At 39.0% G+C, this 17,168-nt stretch overlaps 1 protein-coding gene across 3 annotated transcripts in view; it reads left to right on the top strand.

The window, feature by feature from the left end:
• Positions 1-17,168, top strand: part of UBR5 (ubiquitin protein ligase E3 component n-recognin 5) — a 154,963-nt gene that overhangs the window by 71,656 nt on the left and 66,139 nt on the right. For all 3 annotated transcript variants that reach the window (XM_011983491.1, XM_011983490.1, XM_011983492.1), the window contains exons 10-13: positions 12,494-12,610; positions 12,693-12,803; positions 13,934-14,088; positions 15,170-15,287. In XM_011983491.1, the coding sequence (XP_011838881.1) occupies positions 12,494-12,610; positions 12,693-12,803; positions 13,934-14,088; positions 15,170-15,287 (501 nt within the window). The remainder of the gene's footprint in view (positions 1-12,493; positions 12,611-12,692; positions 12,804-13,933; positions 14,089-15,169; positions 15,288-17,168) is intronic.

Below are 17,168 nucleotides of genomic sequence, written 5' to 3'. Positions count from 1 at the left end.
CCTTTCATTAAACTGTTAAGCATTAGCATAGTGATCAATAAATACCATTAGGTGGTTGTTTGCAGGGCTGAATGCTACAAGAGAATATAGAGAGCTATTAAAGGGAAAGAAGATCTTGTTTTTAACTAACTTTAGGTAAACAAAGTATTATACAGAGGCACAGGATAAATATCATGTGCAGAAACTGGCAATATGTGAGACCTATATTGGTTTCCCAAAATTAGTTAGGGGTAGTGAGTCCTGAGGAGCAGAAGGTTTTGGGGGGAGGCTTGACAGGGAATAGAGAGGTAGGTGGAGAATGCAGGGAGATAGGGTGTCAGGATGCATTTGGTATTTACCACTGGGGAGAGGAGGTACCAGCACCAGATGAGAGTGGTCTGCCAAGAGTAGGGGCTTGTCTAATGAGGGATCCAGTAGGAAGTCCCAGCTCAAGACAGTTTGAATGTCATACTAAGGCTGACACTGGGAAACTAGAGCAGTTGCAGAGCATGCATCTATCATTTTATCTCCTTCATGCCACAGACATTGCTGCTAATTGCCTAGTACCTTGCTACTTATGGGGGCTATATTAATCACAAGATTGGATATTGAGCCAGTCCTAAGAAACTTGTGAGGTTTAGTGTAGGAGACAGGTGATGATTACTCATTCAAAGTAATATTCTTAAAATGTGGCTTCCTTTATAATCTTGATTGGGGTTTGCTTTTAAAAAAAATCTTGGTAACTTGTATTATTTTGACTGAAAGTGTTATTTCTACGTTCTTGACATACCAGGCTGCTAAAGGATAGTCTCAGTTTTGTACACAGTAGTAAACTTGGAATATAGCTGGAAAAGACCTTTGGCTTGCCTCTGATCCATTCATTTTTATGGAGAAGGAAACTTCATGTCTTTGCTTATTTCACATGGCTTGTAAATGGCAGATGTAGCAATGAAGTTTCTTTTTAAATATGGGAAGGAGTAGCTTTTTTTAAGGAGTAGGGGCAATCAAAATATGCATCCTAGTTTAATTTCAGAAATGAGCTAATACAATACTCTTAAATATTAAGTATGGTTGTTAATGTTCATAGTAATTTTCATTTTGCCTCTTGTTAGGGTACAAAGTTCATTCTGTTGGTAAAGGAGCTGGATTAGTACCTACTTTCCCAGCATCCAGTTAGAGGAGCAACCAGTTCCTCAAAATTCTACCTTTTTTTTTTTTTTGATGAAATTTCGCTCTTGTCGCCCAGGTTGGAGTGTAGTGATGCGATCTCGGCTCACTGCAACCTCTGTCTCCTGTGTTCAAATGATTCTGCTGCCTCAGCCTCCTGAGTAGCTGGGATTACAGGCACCCACCACCACGTCCAGCTAGTTTTTTGTATTTTTAGAAGAGTTGGGGTTTCACCATGTTGGCCAGGATGGTCTTGAACTCCTGACCTCAGGTGATCCACCCTCCTCAACCTCCCAAAGTGCAGGGATTACAGGCGTGAGCCACTGTGCCTGGCAGTTTTACCATTTGTAAGCTAATAAAATTATTTTAATGATAGAATGTTCTCTTTTCTTTAAGGTTTTGTGGTATAATATTGAACTGAAAATATTTGAGGTGACTGTAAAATACAAAGATTTCCCAAAATTATTCTTTGAATTAAATGTCAAAACTAATATAATATAAAAGCATAATTAAAAATTATAGGCATCTTGAAAGCTCCATAAAGACAGAAGTAAGGGTCAATCATTATTAATTTAGAAACCTTGACTAAATATATGCCATGTGTTAGACCTTTTGTTAGATGTTAGAGTAAGAGATTTTATAGGAAGAAGAAAAATAATAGTAATCTGAGTAAGCACTATAATAGATTTCCATACATACATACATAATAGCTACACAATAGCACAGGAGGCATTGGGAAATCACAGGAGGCTGCGCAGAATGATTACAAAGAGTGTGGACTCTGAAGTCAAGCTGCTGGATTTCCTATCTTAACCCTGCCACTGTCTACTTGTATGACCTTGATCAAGTTCTTTCTTCTGTCTGCCTTGGTTTTCTCATATAGATAGAGATAGTAATAATTTTTACATTATGGGTTTGTTATGAGAATTAAATGAGTTAGTTTATGTAAAGTGCAAAGAGCAAGGAGAAACATGGTCCTGTCCCACAAAGGGAGAACAGGCAGTTCCTGCAGATCATGGGAGGGTGAGAGAGCCCTGTTGGGTATTTCCAAGTACGTTTATGTGGGAGTTGTATTTTATGTGCCAGGTTCTCTGTTGGTAGTGAATTGGACACAGACCAAAAAGATACAGATCATGCATGCCCCCTTTATCTGACTGGACTAGAATGAACTCAAGTTATGAAAACATTTTATTACAGTAATAATTTAGTGTAATAGGAAATTAAGGGCAGCCTATATGTACCAAAGTGAGAAGGGGAGGGAGTGCCTAACTAAGTCTGTGCTCTAAGTCCAAGGTTATGATGCTCACAGTCAAACTAGCCAAGTTTATACTGGTTTCTGAAGGTTTTTACCCCAAAACATCAACTTTCTTATTATGCTATCCCTACTCCCTAAAATCCATCCTTTCTTTCTTGTCTCCCCCTCCCTCTCTTCCTTCCTCTCTCCTCCCATACTCTGCCTCCGACTCCTTTCTCCCTGCTCCCTTTACTCACCCTTCTCTAGCCATTCTTTCCATCCTTCCGTCTGTCCACCTTTCCGTCTAACCATCTATGCATCTACTGTTTTTTACTGTTTTTTTGACTTGTATGACTGCTCGTTACATTTTGTATTTCTGGAATAGCTTCGATAATTCATTTACTTTGGTGAGAAGAGGTAATCTTTCAATTAGGTGGTTCTATAACATGACTGTATTTTCTCTTGGTCATTTTTGCAATTTATTTTTTCTAGTTTAGAAATTTAGTATGTTGCTGAATGTCTGCAAGTAAATTGTAATTATACATGTGTTTATACCAGCCTACTTCCAATAAAAATCTGAACCAAACACATTTTACAAGGCCTAAGCCAGATGAAGACGCCAGAGGAAAAGAAAACCATAGGCTAATAATATCTTTGAACATTGATGCAGAAATCCTCCAAAAAAATTCAGGAAACTGAATTCAATACATATCAGAAAGATTATACATCATGACCAGGTAGAATTTATTCCTGGCATGAGGCTGGCTTTATATATATACACATTAATCAATGTGATAGATCGTGTTAGCAGTATGAAACCTGAAAATCACATGAACACCTTGATTGACGCAGAAAAAGCATTTGGAAAAGTTAAGCATTCTTTTTTTTTTTGAGACGGAGTCTCCCTCTGTTGCCCAGGCTGGAGTGCAGTGGCGTGATCTCGGCTCACTGCAAGCTCTGCCTCCTGGGTTCACGCCATTCTCCTGCCTCAGCCTCCTGAGTAGCCGGGACTACAGGCGCCCGCCACCACGCCCAGCAGATTTTTTGTATTTTTAGTAGAGACAGGGTTTCACTGTGTTAGCCAGGATGGTCTCGATTTCCTGACCTCATGATCCGCCCACCTCGGCCTCCCAAAGTGCTGGGATTACAGGCGTGAGCCACCATGCCCGGTCGAGCATTGTTTCTTGATAAAACTCTTTAACAGTTTAGGTGTGACAGGAAAGCTCCTCCATATAATAGAAACCATATATGAAAAAACTCATAGCTAACAATCAACAGGGAACAACTCAGAGGTTTTCCACTAATATTTAATGCAAGGCAGGGATGCCTGCTCTTGCCAGTTCCATTCATCATAGTACTAGAAGCACTAATGAACATCAAACAAGAAAAAGAAATAAAAGACAACCAGATTAGAAAGGAAGAAGTCAATTATCTCTGTTTGCAGATGACATGATCTTGTATGTAGAACCCCCTCCAAAATTTCACAAAAAAACCTGTTAGAATTAATAAATTCGTTAAAGTTGCAGGCTACAAGGTCAGCATACAAAAATCAGCAGTATTCCTATACACAAATAACAGCCTAGCTAGAAAAGAAATTAAGAAAATAATCTTGGCTAGGTGCTGTGGCTCGTGCTTATAATCTCAGCACTTGGGGAGGCGGAGGTGAGAGGATCTCTTGAGTCTAGAGAGCTTCATGGATGGGAAGAATTAGTATTGTTATACTGCTCAAAATAACGTACAGATTCATACGTAATCTCTATAAGAATTCCAGTGGCATTCTTCATAGAAATAGAAAAGCAATCCTAAAATTTGTAAAGAACTATAAAATACCCCAAATAGTGAAGGCAATAATGGGAAAATTGTAGGCACCATACTTCTTGGTTTAAAATAAACAAAGCTATAAGCAATCAAAACCATATGGTACTGGCATAAAAACAGAAACATAGACCAATGGAACAGAATAGAGAGCCCAGAAATAAATTCAAACATACATTATTAACTAATTTTTGAGAAGGGCACCAGTGGGGAAAAGATAGTATAAGTGGTACTGGGAAAACTGGATTTTCACATGTAAAATTGGATTCCTATCTTAGACGATACATAAAAATCGACTCAATAGACAAAAGACCTAAATGTGAAGTGTGAAACTTTACAGACTGTAAGAAAGTTTAAGGAAAGCTCCTTGACATTGCTCATGGCAGTGATTTTTGGATTTCATTCCAAAAACTCAAACTTCAAAAGCAAGAATAAGTAAATGGAACTACATGAAACAAAAAGTCTTTGTGTACAGTAAAGAAAACAATCAACAAAATAAAAAGGCACCCTATAGACTGTGAAAAACTATTTGCAAACCATGCATCTCATAAGGAGTTAATATTCAAAATTTATAAAGAACACTTGAAGTCAGTAGCAGAAAAATAACCTGATTAAAAAGTGGGTAAGGACCTTATAAGACACTTCTTCAAAGAAGACATAAAAATGGCTAACAGATATTTGAAAAAGTGCTTAATAAGTCAGTAATTGTCAGGGAAATGCAAATTAAAACCACTGTGACACACCATCTCGCACCCATTAGGTTAGTTGTTATGGAAAAGACAAGAGATAGCACATGTTGACAGTGATACAGAGAAAAGAGAACCCTTATATGCTATTGGGAACGTAGATTGGTACGGCTATTTTGGAAAGCAGCGTGAAAGTTCCTAAAGAAGTTAGAAATAGAGCCACCGTAGGACCCAGCAATCCCTATTATGTACGTATGCAGAGGAGAGGAAATCATGCATATCTGCACTTGGGCTGGTCATGGTGGCCCACGTGTGTAATCCCAGCACTTTGGGAGGCCGAGCTGGGTGGATCACCTGAGGTCAGGAGTTCGAGACCAACTTGGCCAATGTGGTGAAACCCGGTCTCTACTAAAAATACAAAGAATTAGCTGGGTGTGGTGGCATGTGCCTGTAATCCCAGCATCTCGGGAGGCTGAGGCAGGAGAGCCGTGTGAACCTGGGAGGCGGAGGTTGCAGTGAGCTGAGATTGCGCCATTTCATTCCACCTTGGGCAGCAAGAGCGAAACTCTGTCTCCCAAAAAAAAAAAAAAAAAAGTATCTGCACTCTCATATTCATTGTAGTATTATTTGTAATAGGTAATATATGGAGAAAACTTAAGTGTCCTTCATGGACAAATGGATAAAGAAAACACACACACAGACAGAACAGAAAAAAAGGAAAAATATTCAGCTTAATAAAGATCCATTTGCCACAACATGGATAGACCTAGAGGACATTATGCTAAGTGAAATAAGCAAGACACAGGGAAAAAACACACTGCGTGATCTCACTTATATGTGAAGTCTTTTTTTTTTTTTTATTTAAAGGTCAAATATACAGAAGTAGAGAATAAAGCAGTGGTTACCGTGGGCTGACAAGGAGTGTGGGGGTGTGAGGGAAGGAAAATGGGGTTAAAGGATCCACAGCAGACATGTAGGATGCAAATCCAGAGCTGTAATGTATGTCATGAGGATTACAGTTAATCAAATGGTATCATATTATGGATTTTGTTGAGTAGATTTTAGCTGCTCTTGTCACAAAATAGTAACTGTGAGATGATAGATATGTTGATCTATTATAGTAACAATGTAAATATCTACATGTATCCTATAACATGTTGTAAACTTCAAATATACACAATAAAATTTATTTATGTATTTAGTTAGTTAGTTAGTTTTTTGAGATAAGAGTCTTGCTCTGTCACCCAGGCTGTAGTGCAGTGGTATGATCTTGGCTCACTGCAACCACCGCCTCCCGAGTTCAAGTGATTCTTGTGCCTCAGCCTCCCCAGTAGCTGGGATTACAGGCATGTGCCACCATGCCCAGCTAGTTTTTGTATTTTTAGTAGAGACAGGGTTTTGCCGTATTGGCCGGGGTGGTCTCGAACTCCTGGCCTCCCTCAAGTGATCTGCCTGCCTCGGCCTCCCAAAGTGCTGGAATTAAAGGCGTGAGCCTCCACGCCTGACCAAAATTTATTTTAATAGAAAGAATCTAAAGGGACTTAAAAGGGGAAGATGAAGCCACAGTAGTAGCAAAGACTGTTAAAAGTCAAACACAAAGAGCTAAGTAATAAAAGTTGATGGGAGTGGAGGGAGAAAAATTACAGAGAAATCTATGCTAGGTAAACTTGCTGAAGCTGAACATAAAAACTTTGCTTTGTGCTCTGCAACAAAACTGTTTCAATTTAAGGGGTGCATACATTCTGTATTTTCACTAAGCTCTCAGAAAGTGCTCGATGAGACTTATGTGATGAAGATGCAAAAGTGATTCAGCAACTCAGAACTGTTTTTTTTTTCCCCCCGAGGTGGAGTCTCGCTCTGTCACCCAGGCTGGAGTGCAGTGGCGCGATCTCGGCTCACTGCAAGCTCTGCCTCCCAGGTTCACGCCATTCTCCTGTCTCAGCCTCCTGAGTGGCTGGGACTGCAGGCGCCCACCACCACACCCAGCTAATTCTTTTGTATTTTTTAGTAGAGACGGGGTTTCACCATGTTAGCCAGGATGGTCTCGATCTCCTGACCTCGTGATCCACCCACCTCGGCCTCTCAAAGTGCTGGGATTACAGGCATGAGCCACTGCACCCAACTCAGTCCTGTTAATTAACATTAACTGGCAGGGCTGGTGGCTCAGGTCTGTAATCCCACCACTTTGGGAGGCCAAGGCAGATCACTTGAGATCAGGTGTTCGAGACCAGGCCGGCTAACATGGTGAAACCTTGTCTCTACTAAAAATACAAAAATTAGTCAGGCATGGTAGCGTGCATCTGTAGTCCCAGCTACTTGGGAGGCTGAGGTGGGAGAATCGCTGGAACCCAGGAGGCGGAGGTTGCAGTGAGCCAAGATCATGCCACTGCACTCCAGCCTGGGCGACAGAGCGAGGTTCTGTTCCCACGCTAAAAAAAAATAATATTCCTTACTGTTCTGGGTCTATTTTTATCTAGTCTAGAGGAAACAATAAGTAGATTTATTCCCTTTATATTGTAGAGTTGTATGTTACTCTGTTTCTTTGAATGGTGTTGAGAGGAAATGGACCATTTCATTTGACCCCTTGTTTAAGCTCTTTGGAGCAATCTCCCTGTTGGAACCAGCTGATCAGACTTGCTGGTTATACTGCTTCACCTTCATTGTGCTTCCCACACTGAGGAGAATGAAGGCAGAGGGTTCTAAAAGTGGAGTTGGCTGGGGAAGATCTTTGATTTGTTTTTATTGACATCTGGAAACTTCCAGGATTAACTAGATGTGTCACAAATGTAATTTAATATGAAGTAAGAACAAAATGAAAAATGATCATAAAAAGGAAAAGCTCGGCATAAAAAGCATATGAAAAAGTGGATAGGCAGAGAGAAATGAAGTGTGAATGGACACAGTTGGCCAAATTGCAGTGTATACTGTAGTTGCCATCCATTCCAATCATGACATGCAGTACATTGTATTTGGTGACAGGAGTTGGAGCTGCTACCTAATGATAAAACCAGTGTTTGCTCATAGTAGAAAATATGTGAAAACCAAGTTTTGTGGGGCAAAATTTAGGAATAGAGAGGCTAACTTTTTCACAATATAAATTAGTAAACGTAGGTGTGGCCAGTTAATAGAGTTGGTGTTGCTGGGCCAAGTGTTTTTTAAAGCTTTGGCCACTATTTCATGTCTCATATTTTTAATAGTTTTCCTTCCCCCTTTGAGGAAGGATTTCTAGTTAAATTTACGATCCATTTATGTTGGACAGTTGCAGATTTACTGATTCAACTTCTTTTTGTTGAAAAATAGAGCTAGAAACTACTGCTCTTTAAGGAAACGTGCATAGCCACTTTCTCTAGTTGGATTGAGCAGATGTCAGCTTGCTCAGAAGCAGCAATTCATATTTAATAAAAACATTATTTTCTATGACTTATGAAATGAGTGAGCTAAAATACTGTCCTTGTGTATGTATTTATTTTGTATTTCTCTACATATAATAATTTTCTTTAATATGGATAAATCTGAAGCAGGCAAGACCTAGTAGGTGATTTTTTTGTCCTCTTCCTGTGGGTTCATAGTTGTGCTATTCATCTTCATTTGTCCATAGTGGATTTTCAGGGCCTGTAGGGGTTTAATTGGCTCATCCAGGCCTTATCACCCTGGGGGACATTGCCCTATTTCTGAAAGATAAAGACAAGGCAGTTCCGAGAGGGCCTCATGCACCATGCACCAGGCTCTTGCTACTGGGATGGTTTGTTCAGGATTGCACTGCTCTCGTAAGGCATTTTTACCCAAAGAAGCTGGAGTTAAGATTCATTTGCTCATTCAACAATTGGTCAGTGTGTTCCTGCTTTGTGTCATATACCAAGCTGGCATATGGTAATGTAGTTGTGAGTATGATATTGGCCTTTCCACAAGGAATTCAGTGGGGAACACAATCATTAAATAGAATATAATGTGATCACAGTGTGGTCAATGCTAGACTGAAAGTATGAATAAAGTGCCATAGGGGTTCAGAATGGGAAATGGCCCATACCGCCTGAGAGATCTGGCAAAGGCGTCGCAGAGGAGGCGACATTTAAGCAGCATTTGTAAGGTGAGGTGGGCATTGACCAAGACACAAAGGTATTTCAAACGTATTAGGCATGGGCCCAGAGTCACGAAAGGTCATGATGTGTTTGAGGAACAATGAAAAATTCAGAATTGCTGCTTTGTGGTGGGGAGAAGGAGAAGAGGTGGGATGACTAGACAGTTTGCCAAGCAAGGTGTTAGGATATTGTTTTGCAGCAATTTAGACGTCAATAGAGTCCTTAGAGAAGTAACTTGATGTGACTGGTGGGGTTTTGTTTTGTTGTATTTGATTAGTTTTAAGGAGGCGAACATTACTGGCATGATGGGAGAAAGAAACAGGAAAAATCGAAAGTCAGTTATGAGAAAATTGTGAGGATCAAGGAAATTGTGAGGATCTCAGCCAAAGCCAGGGTTATGGGGACAGAGAAAGAGAAGAATCTGGCCGGGCACGGTGGCTCACGCCTGTGATCCCAATACTTCGGGAGGCCGAGGCGGGCGGATCACGAGGTCAGGAGATCGAGACCATCCTGGCTAACACGGTGAAACCCCGTCTCTACTGAAAATATAAAAAATTAGCCGGGCGTGGTGGCAGGCGCCTGTAGTCCCAGCTACTTGGGAGGCTGAGGCAGGAGAATGGCGGGAACCCGGGAGGCGAAGCTTGCAGTGAGCCGAGATCGGGCCACTGCACTCCAGCCTGGGCGATGGAGCGAGACTCCGTCTCAAAAAAAAAAAAAAAAAAAAAAAGAATCTGAGAGAGCATCGTAGACATGGGAACCTGGGAGCACCCCTCATCTCTTTCTTTTCTCTCATCAGTCAATTTGATTGTCATGTCTCCCATTACCAGGTGGGTGGTGATGTCATTCATAGAGATAGGGACTACAGGGAAGGCACAGCTTTGCAGGAGATGGCAGATTCATTTTAGAGATGTCATTGTGCTTTTTAAGACAGCTGTAGGTAAGTCTGGAGATACGAGATTTACGCATTTAAAAGCATGATGCTCTAGTGGATGCAGTCACTGAGGCTGAAGGTGAAGCACAATTTGAATACAGGGACAAAGACAGAATCAGTGGCAGGGAGTGCATGGTAGTACCAGGGAGATGGAGGGAAGACCATGCATAGTAGTGCATGGTAGTAGTGCCAGGGAGATGGAGGGTAGATGGAAGACCAGTAGAGAATGGTGACCTGTGAAGTGAGGAAAGAAGGATGGGTTCCATAACAGATAATAAACTGAGGCAAATCATTTGAAGAGTTTAAAGAGAAGATGGATTGAGGAAATACATTGGGCATTGATTTGGCAGTTGGAAAAAATGTTGTAGCCATCACTGAAAACTGGTAAGGTGAAACATGCCCAGGCAGTAATTCACTTTACCATGTTAGGACTGAAGGAGAGATTTGTTTGGATGGTTGTTGGGGGATATGAGAAGGAGTTGCCTACAATGCGTCTGTGGGTTATCTTTAAATAGGGGAGGAAAATCCTTCTTTCTCTGAGATGTGGAGAAGGGAGGAGGTGAGAATGGCGCTTTCATTAAGCAAATCTAGAGCTAGGAATATTGAGGAAGCCTGTGCCTGAGAGCTATCATTTTCTGGTTGAGTCAGAGGTGAAGTCAGGGGAGGAGATTAGTCATAGTCGAATTTGATTGAGTGCTTTTTGCACTGGGCTCTGTGCTGTGTACTTTATCCAGCTGACCCTTGAACTATGAAGGGGTTAGAAGCACCCACTCCTCATGCAGTTGAAAATCCACGTAATTTTAACTCCCCCAAAACTTACTATAGCCTCCTGTTGACTGGGAGCCTTAGCAACAACATAAAGTTGATTAACACATATTTTGTATGTTATATGTAGTATATACTGTATTTATACAATAAAGTAAGTTAGAGAAGAAAATGTTATTAAGAAAATCCTAAGGAAAAGAGCATATATTTAGTATTCATTAAGTGGAAGTGTATTACCGTTAAGGTCTTTATTCTCATTATCTTCACGTTGAATAGGCTGAGGAGGGGAAGGAAGAGTTAGAAGAGAAGTTGTTTTTGCTGTCTCAATGATGGCAGAGGCTGAAGAGAACTATAAGCAGACCCTAACAGTTCAAACCCATATTGTTCAAGGGTCACCTATATATGTTACTCCATTTGGTTTTTACCCTGCAGTCCCCTCTCCCTTACCATGATTTGCATTACCTTAATACCCATTTTAGAAATGAAGAAATGGTTTCAGAGAAATTGTATAGTTTACCTGAAGTCACATACTTAATCAGTGTTGGATCTAGGTTTGGGACTCACTTAGTCTGATTCTATTATAGTTAATTCTTAACCGTAGGATTGAGAAGAGAATATGAAGTAGAAAGGTAAAATTTGATGCAGCTTCTATGGAGAAAGTCAGTAATGGTTTGTAGATATCCATGCTAAAGGTAAGGGAAGAATTGCTAACTTGGAGAATTCCAAATTTGGTCTCTTTTACATCCCCCAATAAAAGTGACTTGAAAATAGGGTTGACTGGTACAGGTAAAATAGAAGATTAAAATTAGTATTATTTCTGTGTAACAGTCAGGCATAACCTGTTGTTATTGTGTTATATTAATAAATCTTGTAAACTTTACAAGTTTTAGCTGAGCACTATAACGTTACCATCTGATCAAATAAAATTAAATTTTGGCAGAAAACCAGAAAGACACCGTTTGTTTATCATACCCTGGGGTCAGAATCCCAAAGAAAGTGGAGAAGTACCGTGTATAGACCAATAGCATTTTTGCAACCTAAAATCTGTTATTGGCAAATTTTGCTGTGAGATTTCTAGGTAGCTTTGTGGCTCTGATCATTGGTTTTATGTTAAAGAAAATTATTATTTATTTACATTTATTAGCCAAGCTTTTTATAATTTAATTGCATTTCAACTTTCTGCATGTATGTCAGCATAAAAGTGAACAAATTATTACCTTAAATATAGGCATTTGTTTCCATAGCTTGAAAGAGCGAATCTTTTGATTTGACATCGTTTTTCTCTGCTTCAGCTCCTTATTCTGTTTTTCTTTTTTTCCCTTCACTCATTCAGCACATTGATTGAGCACCTACTTGTACACTTAAGTTCTTAAGTTACAGTGGTGAATAAGACAAAGCTTATACTTGAGTGAGCTAGTGTATAAACAGATGTGTCAAGTTGTGAAGTGCTGTGGATTAAAAAGAAAGCAGTATAAGGAACTGAATGTGAGAGTGGTGGTTCTGTACATAGCGTCATCAGAGACAGTCTCTTGAGGGAATGTCACCTGAGAAACAGTAACAAGACAGAGGGAACAGCAAGGACAGTGGTCCAAGGGTAGGGTCATAGTGGACATGGTCCAAGAATCGGAAGAAGGCCAGTGTGAATGGAGGTGAGTTAATGGAGGGAGCCAGGGCCACCTTAATTGGATACCTTGTAGGCTGTGCTAAAGACTTGATGTAGTTGTGGTTTATGTGTTTTCATAATTAATCTAGATTTGATGAAGTGATTAAAGTGACAGTGTTCAAATCAGTAGATTTGGCAATTTTTGTATTTATAGTATTGTATTTTACTTTATAGGATGGAACAAAATTCATCTGTATTGGGGCTCTATATTCTGAACTTTTGGCTGTCAGCAGTAAAGGAGAACTTTATCAGTGGAAATGGAGTGAATCTGAGCCTTACAGAAATGCCCAGGTATTTTATTTTATGAAATCTTGGATTGAATAGCTCTACATATCAGCATATAAAATAGTAATTTTTTTTTATGCTTTCAAAGAATCCTTCATTACATCATCCACGAGCAACATTTTTGGGGTTAACCAATGAAAAGATAGTCCTCCTGTCTGCAAATAGCATAAGAGCAACTGTAGCTACAGAAAATAACAAGGTATGAAACACTTTGCATCGATAAACATTTCATGCTTTAATTATTGTTTTCTTTTTTTCTTTTTTTGCTCCTTTTCCATCTTTTCATTTTCGATCTTTCTGTGTTAACATAAATACAAAGTGTCTCAAGCCTTAGTAATCTAATGTATATTTTTGTTGGCTAGTTTATACTGTAACTTTAAAAATAGAAATGCTGAGGTGGGTAGATCATGAGGTCAGGCGTTCAAGGCCAGTCTGGCCAACATAGTGAAACCCCATCTGTACTAAAAATACAAAAAATTAACTGGATGTGGTGGCAGGTGCCTGTAATCCCAGCTCCTCAGGAGGCTGAGGCAGGAGAATTGCTTGAACCTGGGAGGTGGAGGTTGCAGTGAGCTGAGATCATACCACTCACTGCACTCCAGCCCAGGCGACAGTGCAAGACTCCGTCTCACATAAAAAAAAAGCTTTCTGGTTTAAGGAAAGGCAAAAATATTCAAGAAAATTGCTAAGAAAAGATGTTGAGAAGCTAGGAAATACCAAATGAGAAAGTATGGATATTATGCCTCAAATTATCGGTTTGGCTTTAAAGTCACTGAATTCTTTTGTTTTGTTTTTGTTTTTTTGAGTTGGGGTCTTGCTTTGTTGTCCAGGCTGCAGTGCAATGGTCGTAGCTCACTGCAGCCTTGAACTCAAGCCTTCCGAGTAGCTAATACTGTAGGCACACACCACTGTGCCCTACTGATTTTTAAAACTTTTTTGCAGAGGCAGAGTCTCACTGTGTTGCTCAGGCTAGTCTCAAACTCCTGGCCCCAAGTGATCCTCCCTCGAAGTGCTGGGATTACAGGCATGACACCTGGCCTAAAGTCACTAAATTCTTTTAAAAATTGGTAGAGCAGATGTTTACTTCTGACCTTAAAGATGGCCTTAGAGATTCATTTCAATAACTGCTATTTTGATTTGTGTGAAGAAGATATTTTAGTTTCTAGTCTTACTAAGAACCTCTCTGAATTACTTATTTTTATAGCATTTAACTCAAAACATTTTAGAACTCCAGTCTTTAAAGTATATATGCCTTGCCCTAGTTTTTACCACAATCCTTTTGAAAAGATGGCTTGATTTTTTTTAAAGTTCTAATATTTTATTCTTTAGGTTGCTACATGGGTGGATGAAACTTTAAGTTCTGTGGCTTCTAAATTAGAGCACACTGCTCAGACTTACTCGGAACTTCAAGGAGAGCGGATAGTTTCTTTACATTGCTGTGCCCTTTACACCTGCGCTCAGCTGGAGAACAATTTATATTGGTGGTGAGTCTATAGGGAGGAGGAATTTATCAGCGAATGCTTGTATATGTATAGAGAGATGCTTTGAGTAGTGGAATACCAACATGAGAAGGTCAATTAAAAGATAATGCCTTATGGAAGAGAAATTTCACTTTGGAACAAAGTAACATTTTAAAAAACTGTAACAGTTACATTTATAAAAGTAGTACATACTTAGTGAATATAATTAATAAGTTTTATAAAATATAAAGTAGAAACATAAATCCTTTAGAATCCTACCACGAGAGATAACTACAATTAACATTTGGGGGTATTTTAAATCTTTTTTTCCTCTACATAATCATGTACTTTGCTTTTACATAATTGAAAGTATAGGTTATAGGATTTTTTTTTTTATTTCATTGTATGAATATTCTCTACCTTATTTAATTATAGCTTTACTGTTAGAAGGTGACCTCACATTTTTTCTGTGTTGTATTTTAAGGAGTTAACAGCAAATTTGCATTTTGGAAACAATATACAGGGGAGTTTCCTAATGAAGTATAATTATTTGCAAGAAAATGTATCAATTAGGGCCAGGTACAGTGGCTTACACATGTAATCCCAGCACTTTGGGAGGCCAAGGCCAGAGGATCGCTTGAGCCTGGGAGTTCGAGACCAGCCTGGGCAATACCGTGAGACCTAGTCTCTACAAAAAATACAAAAAGTAACTGGGTGTGGTGGTGGGTGCCTGTAGTCTCAGCTACTTGGGAGGCTGAGGCAGGAGGATCTCTTGAGCCTAGGAGGTAGAGAGTGCAGTGAGCTGAGATCAGCCACCTACACTCTAGCCTGGGCAGCAGAGCAAGGCCCTGTCTCAAAAAAAAAAAGGAAATCAATTGATGAATTTCCCATAAAATTTAATTATAAAGGTTTAATAAAAGTAGATCCAGTTATTAATCTTATGGACAAATTAGAATTAAGATGAAATTGTACACGTTAATAGTTTTCTGAGGCGAAATTACTGGAGAAATGCCAGAAATGCTTAACTGATAATATGTGTAATTTCAAATTTATTTAGTGGGCTGTTTTACTGCTTATTTGACCAATTTGTGTTTTTTGTTTTCAGGGGTGTAGTTCCTTTTAGTCAAAGGAAGAAAATGTTAGAGAAAGCTAGAGCGAAAAATAAAAAACCTAAATCCAGTGCTGGTATTTCTTCAATGCCGAACATCACTGTTGGTACCCAGGTAAGTGATGAATTAAGCCTGTCTTCCTGTCTTAAGGGACCTCATTTCTCTTCAGAATCACTTTCTTCCCTTGTAAGCAATTTTACAGGTAAGCATCATTTGAAGAATCAGTTTCCAATAACATGTATGTGTCACATCATTCTTCCTTCTTTCAGTAGAGTAATACTGTATAGATTTTGGTCCAGTATCAGTAGGTTTCCCTATGGGGCAAAGTTCCCTGGTTTTAAGAATCACTTGCTACTTTTAAAATGCAGAATCTGGAACCTCTTACCTGAAATGTTTAAGTTTGTTTGGTGTTAGGGCCAGGCATCATTGTGTTTAACAAACATCCCGGGTGATTCTTACGACTAAACAGTTTGAAAGATACTGCTCTATGGGGATGTTGTCAGCATGAGGCAGGGGGCTTTGTCAAATCCCCATTTCTACCACTTTCTGGTTTTTGACCCTGAATGAGATGGTTTTAGGCTTCTACAGGTACTATTTTCTGGAACCTGATATTCTTAATATCTCAGTGGTTCTCTAAGTGTGGTCCAGAGACTCCTGCCTTCTCCTCAACCCTTTCAGAGTCTGAAAATTTCCTTTCTTTTTCTATTACATATTTGTGTCAGGCTGAATTAGCTTCCTATTAGCTATTAGCTAATAGGTTCCTATTAGTTTCCTATTAGCTGAATTAGCTTTGTCAGAAGAAGGTATCACCAGATTGAATACAGAAGCAGACATGAGAATATAGCTGTCTGACATTAAGAGATTTGCTAAAATATAAACAATGTTACTTGTCTCGCCACTGTTTTTTTGCAAATCTATTTTCCATAAAAATTGTTTATATGAATGTGGGGTTTTATTACTGTAAAATATTTAAAATTTTCTCAATTTCAATTACTAATATGTTTGATTTACTCAGTTTTAATTTACTGATTATTAAAACTAGATATGACCCATATAAACATAAGGTTTTTGGGATATGCAGTAATACTTAACAGTGAAAAAAGGTCTTGAGATCAAATGAGTCTGAGAACGTCTAATTTATTACATTCTGGTTGAGGTTTATCTTCTGGGTAAAACTTAATGCTTATATTCATTACAGCAAATGCTGTTATGAATGTTTAAACGTAATCCTTAAAACTTAAGACAAAATGGTGGTTTTTAATTATAGAATGTGTTAATTTCTTCATCTAGCACTTTAAATGCAGGTTTTTTTTTCTCAGTACAAAGGTAGTAAAATGTACCTATTCTCTTTCTTCATGACACCTTTTTTCTTGGTCTTACGCATGGTTTTCTTCTGCCTATTGGTCTTCTAACCAGAAAATTTTCAGCGATTACCCACTATTTTGAATATTATTGATTGGCCTTCATTATTTATATTAGTTTCTTTGGACAGGGTATGCTCTCTCTTTTTCCCTCTGCTCCTACCCCCCCTCTTTGCCCCTCTTTTCCTCCTTTGTAGGATCCCCCCTTTGCCTATTTTATTTAAATACTGATTTCAGATATCCTGGACATTCTTTAATTGCACTCATGTACTAGCAGGATGTTGCAGCAGCTGCCATATCAGCAGGTAGGATGGCATTACTGTAGGCAGGGAGAGCAGAAAAAATACTTTAAAGATGCACTGGAGAAAAGCTATCAATAAAAAAGCTTGACACTAAATTGCTGAAAGATAACATATTAAAATACCTTAGTATAGAACCAAAGTTGTATTTTAAACATGTAGAATACTGGAGGCTGAGGGCAGTTGCAGCTGCAGAACAAGGAAAATATTCATGTCTTAACATCAAAAATAACTGTTGGTCACTTAGAGTATTCAGCAGCATCTGTATTTATAGGTCATCTTAAGAACTATTCATTTTATGCCACGGAGTTAGAGTTAATGATACGCAACTATTC

This window comes from Mandrillus leucophaeus, unplaced genomic scaffold (assembly GCF_000951045.1).
Source record: "Mandrillus leucophaeus isolate KB7577 unplaced genomic scaffold, Mleu.le_1.0 Scaffold250, whole genome shotgun sequence".
NCBI classification, from domain to species: domain Eukaryota; kingdom Metazoa; phylum Chordata; class Mammalia; order Primates; family Cercopithecidae; genus Mandrillus; species Mandrillus leucophaeus.
Note: the sequence above shows the minus strand (reverse complement) of the source record. Positions and strands in the feature narration are given on the sequence as shown.